This window comes from Cygnus olor, chromosome 5 (assembly GCF_009769625.2).
Source record: "Cygnus olor isolate bCygOlo1 chromosome 5, bCygOlo1.pri.v2, whole genome shotgun sequence".
In the NCBI taxonomy this organism is placed as follows: domain Eukaryota; kingdom Metazoa; phylum Chordata; class Aves; order Anseriformes; family Anatidae; genus Cygnus; species Cygnus olor.
The window spans coordinates 18,203,772-18,218,703 of NC_049173.1; the positions used below are offsets into that span (position 1 = coordinate 18,203,772).

At 45.9% G+C, this 14,932-nt stretch overlaps 1 protein-coding gene across 13 annotated transcripts in view; it reads left to right on the plus strand.

The window, feature by feature from the left end:
• The window catches only part of FOXN3 (forkhead box N3), a 200,236-nt gene that overhangs the window by 79,802 nt on the left and 105,502 nt on the right, over window positions 1-14,932 (plus strand). For all 13 annotated transcript variants that reach the window (XM_040560111.1, XM_040560107.1, XM_040560105.1 and 10 more), the window contains exon 3: window positions 14,753-14,889. In XM_040560111.1, coding sequence (XP_040416045.1) covers window positions 14,753-14,889 — 137 coding nt within the window. The remainder of the gene's footprint in view (window positions 1-14,752; window positions 14,890-14,932) is intronic.

The following is a 14,932-nucleotide window of genomic DNA, read 5'->3' on the forward strand; positions in this document are numbered from 1 at the left end:
ACGTCCAGGGATCCTACTGCTCCTGATCCTACTGACCACGTGCAGCACTTTGGAGAGGGATGTTTGAGGGATGTAAGAATTAGATGCTGCTGGCTGAGACGCAGCTGCACCAAGACTTTCAGAGAAAATGGTAGGGAGCTCCTGGGTCAAGAGGCATTTGGTCCTGCAGGGCTCACCTTCATAGACTATAGTCACATATAAACTTAAGGGAAGGTGGTGATAGGAGCCTGACATGGTTCCACCCTTCTTGAGGTACTTCAGGAGAGGAGGACTCTAAATGATTCACTGGTTTCCCGCATAGCCAGGGCGTGCACCGGGAGCTGCAGGTTTGGGGCATTTTGTTGGGAAGGAGGGAAGTTCGGGGGTCGCTACGGGGCTCAGCTGGTTGGGCACCAGACAAACGCTGGCAATTCTAGCATTGAGTTTCTTTGCTTTGAAATAGTCAAATGAACCTGTCCAAAATGTTTTTCCTGTTTTGGCAACTGATATAATGTGTTTATTGTTACCTAATTACCTTGTTGCACTAATTACTTCGGCTTTTCTCTCTCCTACCCCCATCTCTAAAGATCAGCGTTTTCCCTCAGTGCTCAGTGCTAAATATGCAAACCTCGCTGTTGTAAAAGGGTAGGTGGTTTTTTTTTGTTTTGTTTTCCAATTATATATCAAGTTCTAATGCTTTTTAGACATTTGGATGCATGGCAGAGAAAGAGGAAAGAAGCTGTCATACAGAGACAAATTACACTGAAGACTCAGCACAGTGCTAGCTCCCAGCTATTGAGACAAATGGGATTTTATTGTTCAGGCTGTACTTCCTCTTCTGCTTAAATTAATTTATTTTTGTATCTCTCTATCCCTTTGTGAGCATGTGTGTGTGTATGTATATAAACACTGCATAGCCACTTTGGTTTTTAGATCATCAAAACGCTTTTAAGGTAAAATGGGAGCGAAAAGCAGTATGGATTTGGATTGTCACACAAAGCTTCCTACCTCCTTGTATCTCTGCATTAGGAACCAATATGCTGCTCGTAGTGGCATGGCTGGGCAAAATTTCCTTAGGACAGAAGTGTTCTCTTGCCACAAATGGTTACCAGTTAGTCTGAACAGATCACTAAATCACGATACTAACCTGAACTGTCTCTCATTTGTCTGTGGTTTTTTTTTCCTTCTTTTTTTCCAAAACAAGCTGGCCCTTAAAATTTAGTAAAAAGCCTCCAGTTCTGTTAGTTGTTCTGTTGGGTCTTGCTAAAACACCTGTAAGACTTGGGTGCCTTTTTAGGTAGTGCTGCTTTTGTTTGGAGGGATAAAGTTCCTTGTTCTTGGCTTAACAAGTCTGCTTTGATGTGTCATTTGCTGTTGGCTTTCAGAGCTGAGTAATTTTGAATTTGGAAAAACAGAAATGTAATTATGACCATTTCCACGAAGAGACAAGCTTCTCTGTCACTCCTCTTGTTTGAGATGAAATACAGAATTTTCATTTAGAAAGCTTTGATTTTAATTGGTAGTATTGAAATCGAAGGAAAGATTTTGCTTTCTCATCCTGTTTTTCTGCTGACTTGGGGAAAAAAAATAGGAAAATGTGGCCCCCCTCCCCCAGCTAAAATATTTGCATTATTTTAGTTTCAAAGTAAACATGCTTGTGATCTGCCCACTTTTGCTAATTAACATCTGCTCCTTCACCACCACTCGAGTCCCTCTCACCCTTCAGTGTCGAGTATGCCAAAAATCTGTTTGGCTGGGCTTGAGCTGACGGGACAGGCAGCCACGGCTTCATTGCGGTGGACTTACCCATGTGTGCGTCACGTCAACCTCGACGTATTTCCCCCAGAATTTATAAAGCAGGGGTCACCGTCTTGATTTTGGATTTGCACTCTGAATCTCTAATTCAGGCACGCATTAAAAAGGGAAAGAGTCTGCTTCATCAGGCAGCTCTGTTTTTTCCTGTTTTGACAGTCGATTCCTGTTGTTTGGCATCAGTTTAAACAATAGGATGGTGCCGCAGCTTGTTTAAGTGGCTTTTCAATTCAAGCCATGTGTAACTTGAGCTCTGTTAATGGGGTGGGATTCCTTCTCACCCTTCATACAGATAGAGGCTTCTTTTTGTAAAGGAAGGGATTTCTGTAATTATCCACATGAGTGTTGGGTGGCTTTTCAGTTAGATGAAGTAGTGCTGGTGTCCAGGTGGGGGTGTGTGTAAAGGTGTGGATGCATATGATGGGTTTGGGGGGGATTATTTAGGCAGAGATTTAGGCCCTGACATTTATGAAATTGGCTTAAAAATCATGATGTTATTTAAAGTAATGGGGGATGTCTTATTTTAGAACCTCTTAGATCCCTTTCCAGGCTCTTTACAGACATGAAGACAGCTGGAAACATTTTGGTTTCTTTCAGTTTGTTTTCATGATTTTGCACCATCTCATGACTTTTCTAATAAAAACACCTAAAATCCCAGTATGGTAAAATGCCATGAATTAGCAGCATTAAAGCCAGATTCTGGAGGTTACGATAAAGCTGTAATATGTCAAGTTTCTTTCAAACTTTTGTTGGTGGTATGTTTGGCATTTCCCTGGAGACCCTTTTGCAGAGAAAACACCACAATTGGAGAAATCCTCTGCTATGCAGCGTTTGTGGGAGCTGCGGGTAGATTTTCACACCGCCACCATGCTGGAGGGCCAGCCATTGCTTTTTCAGCAGGGCTTGGGGTGCTACGCAGATCTGAAATGTGAGATGGGTGCTCTCAGAAGTTTTTAGTTGTCCTTTGGATCAATGCAGTTAATTTTTAGGTGCCCCTTCCTTTTTGCTCAGCCTTTGCATAGGGCCTTCAGCGATTTGGACCCCATTCTCTAGCTGGATGTCTTTTTCTGCAAGGGAGTGTGTGTTTTATTTTTGGTTGCATTTCACGTTTAGGTATTCGTTTCCTAATGACAGTTTTGTTTCTTTTTCTCTTAGCCGTCTCTAACTTGCATGATCTAGCGGGGAGCCGTTCGCGTACGTCTGGCCGAGGACAGCGTGGCCGGGTGGAGGGCTTTAATTCATCGTCGCGCTGTGCTGAGAGTGCATTTGCATTTTAGAAAAGAAAAAAAGTTGCAAGCTTTTTTGAACCAAGATTTTCATTTGTAAAACGTCTGCTATTTTTGGTGCGTCAAACATGAAGGCTTCCTGTGTGAAACCGATAGAGAAAAAGATCACAGGGGACCTGGAGCAGTGACTCAGGTCACAGCAGGCCGGTTTGCGTGACACCTGTGTCATCAAAATAGCCTCACTTCGGCATCCTTAAATGAGATTTTCTTTTCCTTTAGAGGGTAGATTTGTTCAAAGGTACATTTCATCTTGAATAATTGGAGGAAAACAATTTTCTGTCCTTCTGAGAATATCATAAATCTTCTCCGCCTTGCTACTTCTGAACTCTTCGCAGCATTAACGTCTGATGGTGGATGAATTGTCAATTTTCATTACTGGAGTCCGCTCAGAAACTGTTTCTCCCTGTTTCCTTCCACTTCAGGCACGTTGAGTCAGATAAATGCATACAGTGATGTTTAATCACTGAGCACTAATCACCCTTGTGCAATATTGATCAGCAGCCTTTTTGTATACTATGATTAGAATGAGTGATAGCTCGCTAGTAAATACCACGGGGCGGGAGGGGTGAAGGTGGTGGGTTAGCCCTGTCTCGCAGTTGATGCTGCTTTTCTAATTTCCAGAGGTTTCTAGGCTCCATCGGTTTCTCTCTTTCCCCTCCTTTGCCTGAGGCTCTACTTTTCTTCTTGTTCTGGTGTTCAAGCCCTCCCTTCCTGCAGATGGGCTCCTGTCCCATCGGCAGCTGCACCAGTCCCTCTGCTGGGGCTGCGGGCACTCCTTTGGCTGCCTGCGGATCCTCTTCCCGAGGAAGGTGTCCTTCTCCTCCTCCTTGGCACACTCGAAGCACGCGCGGGCTTCCCACGCGGTCCTGTTTCATGGGTGGCTGTGTGTGAGCATCGCACTTTAAAACGACTGCTTGCGAGTTGTGTTAAAAAAAGACCGGGGAAAACCCAAGTAGGCAGGGCTGTGGTGCGTGGGTTGAAAGCTTTTTCCCCCTTCCTCCCACTCTTTCCTTACAGGGTAAAAGACCCAGTCTGCGCGTGAACTTGCTATTCTGAATAACCTCTCTTCTGCACACAGCAACTGATGCTCACATCCTGTTTTCTACCAGCTTAGCCAAAAGAGCGCCCTGAAAAGTGACGTTTCTATTTCTGTTGGGTTTTGTTTCACACAGCTCGCAGGCTGGCTTGCTGCTGCTGCCTGCGTTGCATGTCTTCCGATTCTCTTTTGTGAATTAGAGGAAACCTGCTTTTCCTTTACTTTTTGTGTGACATAGCAAAACCACTGTGGGATTTGAAATAAAATGAAGTGGACTCTAAATGGAGGAAGAACATATATTGAGTCAGGATCCTTAATTATTTGGACTTTGATGAATGTTGTGCTAATGCAGAACTAGTCTGCCCGGGAAATACCGTGAATAAGCCTGCGAGCCCTGCTCTTGCCAAGCTGTAGGTTTTGATCAAGGACTTGCCACCTTCCTTGGAAAAAATCTGGATTTAAATATTCATCTTCTTGCTTTAAATCCACACACAGACCGGCGAGTCTGTCTTATTTGTCTAATGTAATCACTTTGCCATGTTTAATAAACTATCTGCACACTTTTCAAATCTGTTTTACTGGTGGAGGTGCTCAGGGAAGCTGAAATGCAGTATTAATTATCCACTCTGAAACACGCTTGATTGAGTGGCTCATGCTGCAAAGTCCCTCATGCCAAGCGTTGCTGCATCTGCTGCTTTTCGCGTTTTTCCATTTGCAACCCATGTAGCCCTGCTCATAAAAATACAGGCACCTGAAAACCCAAGGCAACTGAAACCTAAATGATATCTGTCTTCTTGCAGTTCTCATTAATCTCACTGTCAACAAAACTTTGAAGACTAAGCCTCTCGTCTCCTCTTGGTGTTTTTACAAGCCTGGTGCTGGTGAGCTGGGGATGGATGGCGAGAGAGTGCTGCTGCCCAGGCCCCGTGAGGAGGTGTGGAGCAGCCCCAGGACCCAGGAGGAAGCCATCCTTGCTGTCAGGGAGCGTGCCTGCAGGGCAGGGTGGGTTTCCACCTCCTGGATGGACGCAGAAGGTTCCCAGCAGTGGCCTGGCTGCTCCTTGAGGTTGAGCGGTCCTGCTGAGGGCACGGCGCCCGGTTTCTGCAGATGCCCCCCCTCCAGCTGGCGATGCCCGCCGCTGCGGTGACCCTGCCCTGCTCCCACCCTCGCTAGCTCATGGATGAGGTGCTTCTCCAGAGCCTCGTGGCTGGTGGTTGGGAGGAACAAGGGTGTATATGGGCTGTCAACAAGCTCCTAAGTCGCAGTGAAATCCCCCAACTTCAGCGGGTGGCGTGGTGTGGGCTTATGGCATGTGCACTGCTGACGCTCCTAAAGCCAGGCCCTGCCCCCGTGAGTTGGTGCTGATCTGTGCTAGGCAAGTGAGGTGAAGGCTTCTGGGGCAGCTGAAAAGCGGCCCCGTTTTGGAGGACGTTTGCAGTGCCGGGGGGAGTGCTTTGTTTTGCTTTCTGGGGTTCATCATCCAGCCATGAGAAAGAGGAGAGAGAAAGATAAATGGCGGCAAAAAAACAGTGTCTTTGGACTTGGCGTAGCAGTGGGACAAAGGAAAGATCAGGGTATGTGTGTGAGCAGCAGAAATAACGTGCATGTTGATGCATGCACCACAACAGAGCGGGCTCTGTCAGCAGAGAAGGGCCCGGGGTCAGCGTGTGCCTGCTGCAGGTGCCCGGGATGCGCGGGGTGCAGGGAGAAGCACAGCTGCGGTCCTTTACAGAGCACGGGGACACTTCAAAACACCACATCTAGGCAGCCTCTCAAAACATTTGTCAAAATGCCTGGTTTTTCCCCTCAATTCATCGCGTGAAACAGTATTAAGTACTAAGCAAGGAAAAACCCTACATTAAACAAACAGTTATATGGGAAAACGGTGCCAATCCATTAGCTTTTGTCAGGTCTTCCTTATTTCTATTTTTATTTGTCACTGCTAATGGATTTAGTTCAACCTACTCCCTCCCACCCATCTCTGCTGGCTGTTAACCCCTTCCCCTGGAAATCCTCTCCCTGGCTTATTTCATCATTAATGCGCTGGCAGACATGAAATGACCCCCAAACCTTCAGCACGGATATAAGCGTTGGATAATTTTTTGAGTATCTGTCGGGTGAAGGGTTGTGTTTTAAAATTATCCTAGGTTTTCACGTACTGTGTAACTATCTATTTGTAAGAAAAGACAGTTTGCGTTGTCTCCAGCTGTACAAGCCATGAAGAGTATCGGATGGCCGGTGAGTGTTAAACCAGTGCCCCTCTGACATGAAAGCAGCATGTCCCACTAAAACAGCTACTGGTCTGCAGCCTCAGGGTGGTTTTTTTTCTTCTCTTCTGCCGTTGACTTTATAGGTGACCTTGAGCAGTTAACTTCTTTTTTATTTTGTTTCTGTGTCTCCTCAATTTTCCTTTCAACAGAGTAGGGCTAATTACGCTTTCCGTGTATACACGGAAATTCTATAGGCTGAAACAGCATTATTAATGCTACCTGCTACCTAATCCCCCTCAAGTGTGCCGTGTGACGGCCCTTCACGCTGACAGGCTTGTCTGCTGGGCTCTCCTGACTTCCCAGCCCAGTCTCCCCGCGCCTGTTTGATCTCAGGCTTTGTTCCTCCCTAATGGTGTCACAGGCTTTCTTCTTCGGTGCCTGCGCTTTGCTGGGCCGGGGAAGGCTTTGGGAAGGCCTGGGGTTGCTAGGCGCTGCCATGGAGCAGCACAGCCCCTGTGTGAGGGAGGCATTGTTCAGGGGCAGCTAACGACGGCGCTTCTTCGTTTGCTTGCAAGATTTCCATATGGCCGTGTAGTAGCTTTATAGGGTGGTTTGCATATAAACCCAGCGAGGCAGTGGTGAGGCGGAGTATGACTCCCAGAGTTGGGTGGCACCACACAGCACCCATAAACCTGCTGGAGCAGTCATTTTGTTAGGAGAGCAGCGGGAAGGTGATGCGGTGTAGCAGATCTGCTGCGGCTGTGGTTGGTGACAGTGTGGCTGTACCAGCGGGGACACGGGTGTCTGCAGGCTGGAGGAGCCATGGAGGGCCTTCAGGAGGAGCACTGGCTCTGCTGCGCCCATGGTGTCATCTAGTTGGGGGGGCGTTGTTTTATGTTATTTCAAGGCTAAGTGGCCCTTTCTCACTGTAATCATGCTTCTCACTGAAGTGAAGCTGCTGGCTGGTGGAGATATACCCACCCACCTCTCCCGTCTGGAAGAGATTGCCCATGTTGTGGACAGGACACCAGAGATGGAGATGTTTTTCTGCCGAGGGAAGAAGCAGGCCGCTTTCCTAAAGGCAGGCCAGTAACTGATAACCAACAACTGATGGCCGCGTTGGTGTCTCTGGTAGTTCACTGAGCATATAAGCTAAAATATCATGAGATGAGCATGCAAGCAGAGACCTGGACTTCAGTGATTTGAACTAATGGATGTTTTTACTCGGAGCAAAATAAGACCTGAAAAGCCCCAACCTTTTGTTTTCTTCAGAACGGCTGGTGATTTCTCCATGTAACTGGTTTATTCAGAGTTGAACACTGCACTTCAGCAAACCTTCCCATCAAACATTTAGTTTCACATATTAAATGAGCACGTATTTATGGTCGTGTAACTAGTCAAAGCTCTTTTTCAGCTTTGTGCTTGATCCAAGCTGTGGTGGTGTGTTTAGTGGAAAAGAGTTGAAAACATGCAGGAGAAATGGGTGTGAGGGTTTTGTCATGTTGCATGCAAATATGACTTCAGTTTTCTCTGTGTTGTGTCAAACTGTCTTATAACAACGCCAAACTTTCCTCTGAAGGGCAAGGGAAGTTTCTAACTCCTCTGAGTTTGTGGGTTTGGGGGATTTTGTGTGAGGTTTTATGAAAATTAAATGCTTACCATGCAGTTGTTACTGTCATTAAAATTGCTATTAAGGTCTGTAGTGCAGTTTTCTAAAGCTGGCCATATAGAGTTTCACTAGTCTGTGCTAGAAATGCTTGAAAAGAATGAAGAAAATTTACCCTTAGACTGCATGAATAGTTATTTGTAATTTTTATGTGAGATTACAGTAGATCTAAGGAATGTGTTTTATAATAATAGCAATCATTGGCAGTGGGTTTGTTTTTCTTTCTTTAAGAATTCCTTAGCAGTTGTGTTTCTTTCTTTCTTTATTCTTTTTTTTTTAAACTAGCTGACCTCAGATGATTCTAATGCTCTGTCTGTGTCTTTCTGCGAATTACTTCATTTGTTTAACAGTGAAGTAACTGGAGAACTCACCAACCTCATCTGCAAGGTACAGAGCTGATAAAGAGCATAAAGGTTTACTATTATTTGTGGCCACTCATAAAAACTATCTAAAACTAGAGAACTCTGGTAGGTGACCAGAGCAAGCAGTATTAAGTCTGTCCTGATAACTTTAAATACCGATGAGTAAAGAATAACCAACGGAGTTTTAAAAAGACCAGCAGACCAACTTTGGCATCTTAAAGCTAAATCTTCCTGAGCATTTTCCAGGTCAACGGTTTAGAATTTTTATTTTATATAGTATTTTTCCCCAATCTTTCCCCAATCTCTTCCCCAATCTTGACATCAGTATGCTGCTTCTACCTCATGTAAACGAGGGAACTACAATCCTGAGCTGGTCCCACGCCAGCAGGGCTGCCCGTGGTGCAGAGGAGGGTGGCACGAGGCGAGGGACGGGCAGCTGGCAGAGGGAGCAAGGCAAGGTGCTGCTCGGCTGCGCCCTGTCCAGGTGGGTAGCACAGAGCTGGCCTGTGGGTAGCGTTGGAGGTTGCACAAGTTCTCAGAGAGTGCTGAGAAGCCTAAGGTACACCGATGGTCGCTGTAGGCTTCAGTTCCCTAGTTGGGCTGAATTCTGTAGTGTGAGCTGCTTATTTCCCATTGTGTCTGCAGCTACATTTGCAAAGCTTCAAGAGCAGCGGCGCATTTCGTGAAGGATCTGTGATTACATTGTACTGCAGGATGGTTTTTAACTCACTTGGCAGGCATCTCTGCTTAGTGCAAAAAAAAAGTTATTTAAACAAGTCATTCTCTGCTGAGGTGCGTTTTGGAGTGATGATTCGGTTTCTCTTTGTGCTTTTCGGAGCTAAAGGTGTCACGAAGTGCCATTCCCAAAGTGCTTTACTTCCCTTCCTCCTGTCATTACATCTCCTCACAAAAATCCCTCACTTTCCTTATGAAGTAGATTTTTTCATAAGGTGAGAAGAGGGGCATTTGTGTTTCCTGGTGTTAGTTTGCTCTCCCCAGGATCTCACCAGAAAGCTGGTTTAGGTAAGGTTTCCAGAACTGCTGTGTGTTTTTTTGGTGGTGAGTGCACCCACCTGCTCTTTCCAGGGGCTCTGGAGTCCTCAAAGTCTCCATCATCCTCTTCTTCTGGGAGCTCGTACAGGCCCTCACAGCCTGACCGCTCAGGACATGCTCTCCACAGACCCGCACGGCCGGGCTCTTCATACCGCTGTGCGCGGTCAGCGGTGGCTCCTGGCATGTGGCCTCTGTGAGGAGGAGGCTGAGACGTTAGGTGTAAAAGCTGAGAAACACTGTTCCCTCTCATGCCTTGGGCACAGAGATCTGTTTTTGGTCTGAAAAAAACAGTTACTTTTTCAGATTCTGGTCATGGCTGTGGCTACTCATGTGGCTGCTTTAAATTTTGTGGTGGCATCATGTGGTACTTCTGTCTTCCAGTTCTTTAACTGAAGCTTTAATTGAAGCTTTACGAAAACGGGTTGACTAAAGCTTGATCCTGTAGGAACACCTCTGTGCTGGCGTGGCACACTCAGACACCTATAGAAAAGCTGTACAGCATTCCTGCAGGTGAATGTGTTGGCAAATCTGTGTGAAGATTTGCTTGGAGTTGGCTATTGCAAGGTAACTGGGCATGATGAGAACGGGCTAAATATTTCTTTAGAATAAGAACCTTTGATAGCCAATAATCTCTCTACTATTACTTGCAGAGAGGTCATTTGCTGTAACAATAGTAGGTTTCATCCCTGCTGAGAACAAACCATTACATGGGTAATGGGGACTGCTGACACCAAAAGGTTCCTCCTCGTTGCTAGAAAGAGTCATTAGTGTTATTCACAGGTCCTGTGGTAATGACTGCACCGACTTAAGCTGGCCTAGTCGGGGAGTGATGTGTCACAGTGGTGTGATTTCAAGGTGTGAGAACTTGGGACTGCAGTTGCTAGTTGGACATTTCCTTTTTCGAGTAACAGGAATTTTCTGTTTTCTTTGCTTGCTTTTAATAGTTCCTGAAGTGCCCCAGTAATCAGTGCGGAATAATTCTCAAGGATGGTGTATGTGCACGCTGCTTCAGTTTGGGTAACAGCCACATTCCTAATTCATATTGTTGATAATTTTAGTTTAGGAGTGTCTAACTCCGGGCATTCATCCCTTTCTGTTTTGGCAGGTCTACTCAGCGGGGAGTTGTTGGCTTAGCTTTATTTATTTGTTTGAAGCAGCAGGCTCCTCAACTCAAAGGAGTCAACTGCCCAGCTCATCCCCTTTCTCCCCCGTATGCCTACTCCCTGTCACGCCTGGTTTCCCATTCCCAGCCAGATTTCTGCTTTCACAGGCTTGTGGAAGAAGCGCCGGGCACACGCAAGAGGTGAGGGAGGACAGTGCAGCGAGGCAGGTCTGCTCCTGGGGTACCCGGGCACTGCTCCACAAAATGGGTGACCTAGAGATGCTGCTCCCTGCTTTCAGTGCAGTCCTGTGCTGGCTCCGGGTGACTGTGGGGCTGGAGCTGCAGAAGGTGCAGCAGCAATTTGCAGAAGGTGCAGCAGCAATCTGAGCCCGTGTGTTTTGTGGCTCCTGCATCTACTCTCTTCCCAAAGCTGTATTTTGGGCAGACTGTTTGTGCGGCGGTGAAAAGAACCACCCTGGAAACAAGCTGCGTTCCTAACAAATTTCAAGTCAGTGCTAAAATAACCAGGGAACGAAATTCCTCAAATAAGCATTTGCCAGAATTTTTATATAGACAGGGTATGTATTTTTCCCAGCCGTCGGTCTTGGAAGGAGCTCAACACATTTTTTTTTATTGAGCTTTGGGCAGACAGTAAGTAACGTGTAGGGCCAGACAGTCAGTGGTGAGGTATATGGAAGCAGAATCTTTATAATGAGGAGTTTTAATGTGGATAATGCTGTTATTCCTGACTATAACAATTGTAAGCAGCATTTTTTGTTTGTTTGTTTTTAAATTTCAAGCATCTTTTTCCACTCTACTAAAAGATGGCCGAACTTTTTTTTGGTTTGGATCCTGCTAGGTTGTGTAAATAGGATTTTAAAACGTCAATATCCAGTCCGTTCTGAGGGGGAAAAGAAATTGGACAGCGAATATCTTAAACCTTTCTCATGGTAGTGCACCAGTGTTAATTGCTGGGGGAAATCAGCTTTGTGTACTTGAGATATCAGAAAGAAAGAATGAATTGAAAGGTTGGAATGTAGCACACAATGTCCAGATACAGCCTGCGTGTGTATTAGATGACAGAAAAAAGGCATAACAATATCTTAATGATAGTAGAAAGCATAATCAGGAAGCCTTTTAAAGAAAAAGTACTCAGTCGTAAATTTTTATGGGGTAACTTCTACACTTTGGTTTCTCTCCCTGTTAGTACCTTTGAAATAGCTTGCCTGGGGTTATAGTCTGCTCTTGGAGAAGGTGAAGGGGACTCGTTGTAATACTCTTTCTTTTTTTTTTTTTTAATAACCTCAAACGCCAATACAGAAGCAGCACGGACTGAACGGCAGGAGCGAGGGAGATCAGTGCTCAGGCCGGGGAGGAGGAGGAGGCATTGTCGGGAAGTCTGAAAGCACTCCAGTGCCGAGATTATCAGGGGCTGTTATCCACTCCTCAGTCACTTGTTGCCTGGGAGACAAATGTAATCCAAGGATTTTTTTTTTTCCTTTCTTGCTGGGTTTTGATTGGAGACACTATTGACTTTTGGCTTGGAGGAGGTAGTGAAGCAGCACGCCAAGTGTCATAAGATGGAAATTAATCACTAACCGATTGGTCTGAGTTCCAAAGATTTCCTTTGCTGTGATTGCTCTGTATATGGGAAGAGTAATGACACATCTAAACAGTTAACGAAGCTCTTCACACCTCTGGCTGTCAGGAAGGATTCTTAACGGATGACACTTCAGTTTTCTTTTTATTTCTGTTCTGTTGTGTGATTGTGGAAAAACAAAGGTAAATATCTTAAAAAAAAAAAAAAAAAAAAAAAGGAACTTTGCGTGGTTGGAGAGCTTTGCCTTAAATTATGTTTGTTATTGCTGCTAAAGTATAAGTCAACTCACTTCCAGTGAAAATACAGCAAATCTGCCTTCCCAGCCTTTATTTTAACAAGGAGTCTAACTCTTCTCAGTACCTTTTGTGTGAGAGTTTCTGTTTTCCAGTGAGATTATTTTTGGCTTTCACGAGAGTATCTGCAAGTGAAACAAATGTAGTTTAACAGCTATGCAAGGTTTTGAAGTTAGTCTTCAGCAGTGACTTCCTCTTGTAAGCCCCTCAACTTGTATTAGCTCTGAGGGTTTTAGGGGCTGATCTCTTCCAGGTTAGATGGAAACTCTTTCTTGCATGTAAAGGAAAAAACCCTGAAGTTTGGAAGCAGTATGTTGTGTTCCAGCAAGAACAAGTAAGATGCATAGTGTTTAAGTGCAGCATTTTTAAACCTTGTCCCATGTTGTCAAGAGTCAGGAATCCAGCAAAGGTTTTCTCCTGAAGAATGTTCCTAGCCTTGCATGTTGCTTGCTTAAAAGGAAATTTGTGGTGTTCTTGCTCTGGCTCTTGGATGGAGTGTGGAAGTGGAATTTGAGAGGTTTGGATTCTATTTTTGACTCTGTCCTTTGCCTAAAAAGTCACTTACTAGCCCTGTCATGTGAAGGCTCTGGCTTATTGTCCCGGATTTGGAAGCTAAACCTAACAGCCTCCTTGGTGCAAAGCGGTTTGGGATGTACGGCACACAGCTTCCCCCGGTGACACCAGCAGCGGGCGTTGGGTCATCTGCTCTGCGCTGTGCCTGGAGGAGAGCCAGGGGCCTGGCTGCCTCCCTTGAGCCCCTTGGGCCTTGTGGCCGTGCAGGGGCCCAGCCTCAGCCCCGGAGCTGGCGGCTGTCTCCCCCGAGGCTGCTCAGCAGCCTTCTGGTTCACAAGTGGCCGTGTGGGCAGGGAGGGACGGCGTGGTCCCACAGGAGCGCCGTGCAGAAGATGGCTCCCCGTCGTCCCTCCAGCCGACAGGTTCGTGTCTGAAGAGAAGCGGTCCTGGCTGCTGCGGGTCCTGCCAGCTCCTCTCCTTCTCTTTCCACCAAGTCTCGGGCAGTGCTGCCAGCTTGTTGGGTGCTCCCACACTGCAATCCAGTGACGTTAGGGAAGCCTTTTTTCTATTTTTCTGTTTTCTTGGGGGAGGCTTCAGCGCAGGTTAGAGAAGGAGCTCTGCAAGCACTTAGTGTCTTGTACACACATCCTAAAGCTGCCGTAAGGCAGAGGAGCACGTAGGAGCTGGTGGGGCTCCTCAGAGATGACAAGTTTCCAAAAGGAACCAAGTGTCTGGCTTTGGTCTTCCGTGTGGCTTTAGGAAGCAGTCTCCCCCTCAGCCTGACTCTGTCCGTATGCGTTTGCTGCGTGACCCCGAGGGCCCTGCTCCACTGCTGAGGATGGGAGTTCGGAGAAGGGGCGGCCAGAGGTGGTAGCACCGCCTCCCCGCTGCTTCCAGAAAGTCTCAGCGTTTACCAAAAAGCTCGTCCTAATGCCTTGAAAGCCTGCCAGTGCAGCGCAGTCAATAATGAGGACTGGTGCAGACCGAGGCTGCTCTTGGGTCGCTCTGCGTGCGCTTTTAGTGGGGCTGAGGGAGGGCTGTGCTTCTGCTTGCTGGGGACCTCGCGCAGAACAGATCCAAGTGTCTGCATCCTGAGACAAGAACCAAAATCGTGCTGCTCGTAACCGCAGAATAACGCTGAATTTCAGTGTAGTTTTCCCATTACAGATCGACTGCTTGAGCTGCTCTGTGTGTCCAGAAAGGGTAACTGTTGTTTTAACTGATCACAATTTCACAACACCCTGAAATGGTTTAAACTCTGATTTTACTGTGGTTTTTGGTTCGTGTTGTTGTTTTTCTTTTTTCCCCTTCGGGGAGAAAAGATGATTAATTTTCTCTTGTAGTATAATGGCACTGATGTCATGTGGTTGAGGGACTAAATCCTTTTATTTTTAAAACAGTTGCTAGGGTGTTTAAACCCCTCCTTTTTAGCCCTGTTTCTTGTTAGTGTAACAGCAAGAGGAAAAGAAAAGCACTTTCAAAAAGAACCTAGCTTTCTTCAGAGTTTCCATTTAACAGTAACTGTAGCTTCTTATTTTTCCAGTGTGGGGTGATGGGGACGTTGCCAGATATTAAATTGTATTAACTAGTATCGAGAGAGGGGGGGAAAAGAGCAACTGAACATGCATTCTTACTTTTTTTTCCCCGGAAGTGTGATTTAAATCATACAGTTGCAGTACGTTATTAATGGAGCAATAATCTCTGGCAAGTAAGCTGTGTTCACTTCTGTCAGACAAAAAACCCAAACCCACTGCTTTTCCTGACAAATACTGCTAAATAAATAAGGCTATGCCATTAGATCAAATATTTGATTTTTTTTTTAATTCTTTTTTCTTTGCAGAGTATTGGAAAGGGGTCCTTGTGGTGTATAGACCCAGAATATAGACAAAATCTTATTCAGGCTTTGAAAAAGACACCCTATCACCCATATTCGCATGTGTTCAATACACCTCCCACATCTCCTCAGGCATATCAAAGGTAAGCACTAGACGCATTTTACAACTCTAAATGTTTTCCTCCA